Below are 7,734 nucleotides of genomic sequence, written 5' to 3' on the forward strand. Positions count from 1 at the left end.
AGTGCGACTTGATTTATAATTTGCCTTCATGTAATGCATGCCAAGTGTGCCTCTGCTAGAATCTTCCACTGTGTGCCCAACATCCCTGTCTGCTAGTGTCCTCATGTCCCTGTCTGCTGGTGGGTTTTCTGTAGGGCCAGGGACCATAGCAATATCCTGAGTGTCTGGTGCTGATGCCTATGTCCTTGTGCTGGGTGCATCTGCAGGCCTGTGCCCTTGCGTCCAAGTATATGCCGAGGTGTACGTGTATAGGCGGAGGGCTGTGCAGATGGGGGTGTCCCTCCCAGACTCTGTTCACTCTGTGCCCTCAGCCCCACAGCCATCTATTTGCACTTGTGCACGTAGTATCCAGTGATGTAGCCCAGAGTGAAGATGGACCAGAAGATCGCCAGTCCACTCACTATCTTCACGACGATGCCCAATTTGCCCGTGCACAGCTTCCTGGAAAGCCTCCTGCAGCTCGAGGCCTCCTCAGTTTTGGACCTGGCCAACACACTGACTTCGTCATGGCTGCTGTCCTTCCACCGGCTGTACTGGACTCCACTCTCAGGGGACTGCATGCTTCCTTTCACAGGTAATCCTGAACACAGCTGCTTAAAGGCACAATGGCTCCTGATCTCACGCCCTCCATCCCGGCAGCTCCGTGCGTGTCTGGACGAGTCCTGGTGGCGTAGTGGTAAGGTGCTGCAACTGCAGTCTCAGAGGAGCAAGGTTCGAATCCACCAGATGCTCTGCCGGGGAAGGAGGGGCTATCTCCTCCTGTACCAGTCAGATCTGATTTGACGGTACACGCACACAAAAAAATAACAAAATAAAAAAAAAAAAAAGAAAACCGCAATTAATCTTTTAATTTTCTGGCTGCTGGTACCAAGAATGTTGATTGTAGAGTCAAGCAATCTGACGCTGTCAACAATCTCAATCTCTTCACCATTTATCATGATGCTAACAATTGGTCCAGTGGTTAGAATCTTTTCTTGACGGTGAGCTTCAATCCATATTGGAGGCTGCAGTCCTTGACCTTCTGCAGCAAGTGCTTCAGGTCCTCCTCAGTTTCAGCAAGCAGGGTCGTGTCATCTACATAAGGCATATTGTTGATAAGTCTACCTCCAATTCTGATGCCACACTTCTCCTCATAGAGCCCAGTTTCCCAGATAACCTGTTCTGCATATAGTAAAAAGATATGGAGATAGGACACATCCTTCACAAACACTCTTCACAATTTTGAACAAAGCAGTGTTTTCTTTCTCTGTTATGACGACTGCCTCTTGGTCCAATTATAAGTTTTGCATAAGCAAAATCAGGTGTTCTGTGATTCCCATTCCTGTCAAAGTCAGTCATCACACTTTGTTGTGATCGAATCAGTCAAATGCTTTTGCAGAATCAATGAAACACAGGTGGACATTCCTCTGGTACTCTGTGCTTTTAGCTAAAAGTCATCTGACATTAGCTATAACATCCCTAGTGTTATGGCCTCTTCTAAATCCAGCCTGCACTTCTGGCAGTTGTCTGCTGATGTGTTGTTCTATGATCTTCAGCAGAATCTTGCTTGCAAGTGATATCAATTATATTGTTTGATAATTTCCACACTGTCAGATCACCTTTCTTTGGAATAGGAAAAAATATAGATCTCTTCCAGTCAGTAGGCCAGGTGGTTGTTTTCCGGATTTCTTGACACAACTTGGTGAGCACATCCAGGGCAGCATCTGTTTGTTGAAACATGTCAATTGGTATGCCATCAATTCCTAAGGCCTTTCCCCCCCCCAAATTCGTTCAGAGCAGATTGACCTTCCTCCTTCATCAACACAGGTTCTTGCTCACACATTGTTTCATGAAATTCTTCTGTGTGCACCAATTCCTTTCAGTACGATGACTCTGTACACTCTTTCCATCTTCTTTTAATGCTTTTCTCATTGTTTAACATTCTGCTCAAAGCATCTGTAAGTATTGAAACTTGAGGTTTGAATTTGTTCTTCAGTTCCCTCTCCTTAATAAATGCTGAGCTAGTTCGGACTTTTTTGATTTTCTGACTCTAGCACCTTTCACATTTTATTGTAATACTTTATCTTTCCTCACTGCCTTCTGAAATATTCTGCTCAACTCCTTAACATCATCATTTCTTCTCTTTGCTTTGGCTTCTCAGCACTCCAGTGCAAAATTGAGAGTTTCATCCGACATCGATTTTGGTCTTTTCTTCCTCCTCTGCCTTTTTAATGGCCTTTTTCATTCTTTCTGGATGATATTCTTCATATCCTCCCACAGCTCATCCTGTCTTCACTTATTAATGGCCAAAGCCTTAAACCTGTTCCTGAGATGCTTTTGAAATTCAGGTGCGATAGACTTACGGTCATATTTTGCTTCCTGTGGACTTGATTTATTTTTTCTCAGCCTCAGCTTGAACTTGCATATGAGTAGTTGGTGGTCTGTTCCACAATCAGCACCTGGCCTAGTTTTCACAGCTGATAATGAGCTTCTTCAGTGATTCTTTCCACAGATGTAATTGATCTGATTCCTATGCATACCATCAGGTGAAATCCATGTGTATTACCTGTGTTTGTGTTTCTTATAAAATGTTTTGCAATGAATAAGTCATTGATTGTGCAAAATTAATGCAAATAGATTCATTCTCATATTTGACTACACAGAACCCATATTTGTACAGAAAACTCACATTTTAACTATACTGAGAACTTCTTTACGAGTAAATGTTTAAAAATTATATTTATTGCAATTAGGAAAATGTGTGAGGGGGGTGGATGTCAGCTTTGTTGATTTGTACTCTAGAAGCTAGTCTGTTACAAGTTGTACTGTTAATCTGTTGTTGTTGTGTACCATAGAGTCAGAACCGACCCATAGCTGACCCTCCAGTAGCTTTTCAGAGGCAGTTAATTGCTTGGGAGAAGATTGTCCATCCTTCTCCCAAGAAGCAGTTGGTGGATTCGAACCGCATGCCAGGAATTGCAGAGCAGCTTCTTGCCATGAGGCCACCAGAGCAGTTAATCTAAAGCTGTGCATTTGTAATGGTTTGAATCCACCAGTGACATTTAGGGGACAAGATGGGCAATACCTCAGAAACCTGATGATGGTTCACTTTGGATTGGAACCAAATGAATGACAGTAAGTCAGTATGTTAGTGAGTAAATTAGGTCTAACAGTCTCAGGCTTTAGTGACATTTGGTGTATTTGTAACAAATGAGGATGTGCCAAAAGAGAAATTTTTTTTTTTAAAACTCTTGTTGGAGCTTTTAATGTAAATATCATTATAGTCAAAAGAAGAACTAAAGGAGAGTTAGTCTAAGAAGCACGCTTCCATCATTAACACCTCAAGCACTTTTAATTTACACTCTGGGTATAAGCCATTGAAAACCTTTCATTGTGACACTATATATTCCCTGAGTTACAATTTGATCTCAATATAGTTTTCAAAGTACTTTCCTACTAGAATGAATGTTGCTTAACCCCAGCACACTAGAAAGTGGATTTCTGGTACAAGTGTTTGGCTAAATGTAAAAAAAAGTAAACCATTTCTCCTGTAGTTCAGTCTGTATTTGATAAGTCACATATTGATGTTATGAGATGCTATGAGAAATTTACTCTTTCAGTACATGGAAACCCCTTAGTTATGCAGATGGTTAACCACACGGATACAAGCTAGAAGTATGTCAGATAGGATCTAGCCAGAGGTACCTAGAAAGGCAGACCTCATCTCTTGCTTTTGAAAAACAACAGCCTTGAAAACCCTAAAGTGGCGTTTTACTCTGAACACTTGGGGTCACCCAGAGTTGAAAGTGGCTTGAGGATAACAAACAACAATAAGATGTTGAAAAGTAAAGAAAGCTGAGAATTCTAATCTGATATCAATAAAAATTGTTAGATGTCATCAAGTTGACTAAAACTTGTATCAACCCAACACACAACAGATTGAAACACTGCCCTCCCCTGTGCCATCCTTGTTATCTCCACAACACTTAATTGATTGTGGTCACTCTGTCAATCCATATTGTGTTGTTTTTGTTGTGGTGTACCATTAAGTTATATCCGACCCATACCTGACCCTCCAGCTGGTTTTCATAGGCAATAATCACATGGGAGGAGAATATTCAAACTTGTCCTGCGGAGCAGCTTGTGGTTTCTCACCACGTGCCTTGGGGATTGGAGCGCAGACTCTTACCACTTGGCCACCAGGGCAGAAAATACCATAGAATGGGCCAGGAACACCGTAGTCTTTAAATTGACCTCCTAGCTCTTTGTCACTTTACTGAAATCCTTCATCACAACTTTGTCCCATGTAATACGTACTTCAAATCTTGATTGCTACAGTGATAGGTGTGAATTGTAGATCCATGCCACATGAAATCATTCGCAACTTCAATGTTTCACCCTATCATGCTGTGTTCTGTTGGTCCAGTTGTTAGGATTATTGTTTTCTCCTCTTGAAACGTATCCCTTGTTTTGCATGGCTAACTCTGGTTGGAATGTACAGTAGTCAATGATTCAACTACTAATAAAAATATGTGTGGTTTGAACTCATGCAGAAACATCTTGAAGGAAAAACCAGGTGATCTGCTACTGAATAGTTACGATCTTAAAAATACCTTATTGGAGATAAGTCCATACTACCCACGTGGGGTGACACAGACAAAAACAACTCTATCACAACTGTTTTTATTTTGTTTGCACGCTATAAATGCCAGGATTTTTCAAATTTTTATTCAGTACACTATTTTTTAGTTACTTCATATTGCTATACATTTCTCATTCTTTGTTTTTAACAGCTACATTACACTCCATGACTCATAGAAACCCTTATTCTTGACCCTGGGCCATGTTCACAATTTTCCCCATGCTTAATTAAGCCAATTGTTGCAGTCACTGTGTCAGTCCACTTAATTGGGACTCTCCCTTGTTTCAACTGACCCTTTATTTTGTTCAGCCTGATAGTTCATAGCTATATCATTTTTGCCAGTGTGCTGTGAAAATACTGTATTTTATTGTCTTAATTTTAATTTCTCTGAATGCTGATAAGTTTGAACTTCTACCATATGCTTGTTAGCTTAAAACTGTTTCTCCATATTCTGTGCTCATTTTTCTCTTAGTAACTAATCTTTCCATATAGTTTTGTCAAAGATCTTAGCATATCCTTCATAATGAATTTAAAAATGTATTAAGTGCTTCTCTCACTTTATCGTATGCATAATAATATTTCTGTTTCCTTCATTGTATAACATTCTTTAATTTGAAGAAATAATCCAAGAATTCTGTATACTGTTTACTCAATAAATTAGAATTTATGCTTTTGAAATTTTGTTATCATTATAATGAGATTGCATCTCTGCATGGCAAAGGACATTGCAGTTTTACATTCCAAGATTAACTTGGAATATCCATGCCTATATCTGTTCTCTGGATTCTGTTCCATAGGTTCACTTATAGAATGGTGATTTAATCTTTTAAGATTGACTCTACACTCCTCTAAAATTTATTCAATATTAATTTAATAGAATTAAATAATGCATTTCAAATTTTGTAAATTTGACTAATATTTCATGAGACAAAAAATAACTCACTATATGTGTTCAGTGTATTGTTCTCTAAAATAAAATTTTCAAAGATCTCTGGAGTCAGAGACGAAAGTAGTTCCCTTAAAATCCCATTACTAATTTATTAATTATATTAAGTTGAAAAGAAAAAGCAAATTCATTTTCACTCAAAACTATTTATTAGTAATTTCATAGGTTGCCTAACTCTCTCAAAACCTATAAAATATTTTTCAAAATCTTGTACATAGTGGTCTAGTGGTAAGAAGTTGGACTGGAATCCTGAAGGCACACGGTTCAAATTGACAAGTTTCTCCACAAGAGAAAGATGTGCTGTCTCCTCTGAAAACCTGCTGGAAGGTCAGCAATGGGTCAGTTCCAGCTTGATGGAACACATAAAAATGATAGGTTGGATCTAAACAACAGCAAAATAAGGATATCCCCATTTCTCTGAAGAATGATTATTTTTTTTTAAAAACGTTTTACCTTGCAACCAAAGCACAGCAAACAACACACACACACACACACACACACCCTAGAATAAATACACCCCTATAACAAATAAATTTAATTAATATGTCACTGAATGACTGGCTAAATGTTTTACTTCTAAATGGATAGATTAGATTAAGTGCTAATAACCAATCCAGCTCTTGGTTTTCCTTTCTTAGTTTTCTGGTCACTTATCTTTTTCTCATCATTTACATGTAGGGCTTACAATTTATAACATTTAAGATAATCCTATCAGACCACAAACTGGATGATGATAACATGATGGAAAAAATCATGGCCTAGCTAAGGAGATACAAAAATCGGAGATGTGATTTAAATTTAAACAATGACAAATGTAAATTGCTTTAATAGACTTCATTATTAGTAGTTCTAATCAAGACATCAAAAGAAGTGTTCCAATGGGGAAATCTGCTATCAAGGACATCTTTAAACTGTTAAAGAGAAAGCTATTGGTTTAAAGGCTAATGTGTGCCAGAGTCAAGCTACAGGATTTTCACATGTTTCCTAAGCATATGGAATTTGGACAATTAAAAAAAATAATAAGGAACTAAATAAGAATCTATATCTTTAAGTTGTAGTGTTAAAAGAGAGTATTAAATACACCATACTGACAAAAGAACAAACAAATCCATCATACAGTACAAACCCACCACTCTGGGAAGAATAGGCAATCTCATCCCATGCAATTATTGACTCTGAAAAGCCCCTGGTGGGTAAGCTATATGAGTCAGTGCCAACTTGATGGCAAATAACAACAACTAAGAATCAGATCTGACATAATTCTTAATTTGATAACTAGATGCAGAATGAAAACTTTAAAAATTTTCAGAGATTATCAGTGTCTTTTTAAAGACATTATTCTCTGAATCAAACAAAATATGTCTGGTTCTTTACATTTTACAGTGTCTTTAGTTTTAAAAAATGTTCACTTAATCTTTATAAAGAGACTAAAGAAAACATGAGGTAAACTGAAAAAAATATAAAGTTTATTAATGATACTGAATTGGTGTTGTTTTCTCATTAAAAAAAAAAAAACAAAACACAAAAACAACAAGGTTACAAAATACAACCAAACCAGCAAACGTTGTTTCTATTGCAACTCATGGTGATTCATACCAAAAGTAAACCATTTGCCATTATTTTGATTCCCTTTCATTCAGAGCTCAAGTGTACAGAGTAGAATTTCACAGCATAGCAATTTCAAGGCTGATATTTTGCAAACTAATTGCCCAATTTTTATTTTGACTGCTTCTGGACGCCTTCAAATTTCTAACCATTTGACTGATAACTGACTGCTTAACCATCTGAGACTCTCAGTGACTCATATTAACATCTAAACAAAGGGATCATTCTATTCACAATATTATCGCTGAAGGAGTTTAAATAGCATCTTATTTAACCCTCCCAATTTGCTGGCAATAAGGATATCTGGAAATACATCCACTTAGATTACCTAAGGTTATTTAATCAAATGTAGTTTCTCTAGAAGAGTTTGAACTTTGGTTTTAAGCCCACTTTAAATCTATAATGGCTTTAATTTCAGTTATAATATGTGAAGACTGTAGGTAGGATATAGATTGATTGTACTGAATAAGCAATTTTAGAGGGTAATTTATTTGATGAGTCATGGGGTTACTGAACCAGTGAGAAGTTATAAGACTCCTGCTAGGTTCAGAGAATCACTATG

General features: G+C 37.6%; 1 protein-coding gene across 1 annotated transcript; it reads right to left on the reverse strand.

Moving 5' to 3' along the window:
- Nucleotides 1–323: 323 nt before the first annotated feature.
- LOC102847668 (small integral membrane protein 1-like) lies at nt 324–560 on the reverse strand. The gene has a single exon (XM_006882668.1). The coding sequence runs from the start codon at nt 558–560 to the stop codon at nt 324–326; it is 237 nt and encodes a 78-aa protein (XP_006882730.1).
- Nucleotides 561–7,734: the final 7,174 nt, after the last annotated feature.

This window comes from Elephantulus edwardii, unplaced genomic scaffold, assembly GCF_000299155.1.
Source record: "Elephantulus edwardii isolate Elephantulus edwardi_28Jun2011 unplaced genomic scaffold, EleEdw1.0 scaffold00022, whole genome shotgun sequence".
NCBI classification, from domain to species: Eukaryota; Metazoa; Chordata; class Mammalia; order Macroscelidea; family Macroscelididae; genus Elephantulus; species Elephantulus edwardii.

What these genes read in the sequence shown, in the direction of transcription:
- LOC102847668 (XM_006882668.1), bottom strand. Translation starts at nt 560, where the DNA reads ATGCAGTCCCCTGAGAGTGGAGTCCAGTACAGCCGGTGGAAGGACAGC.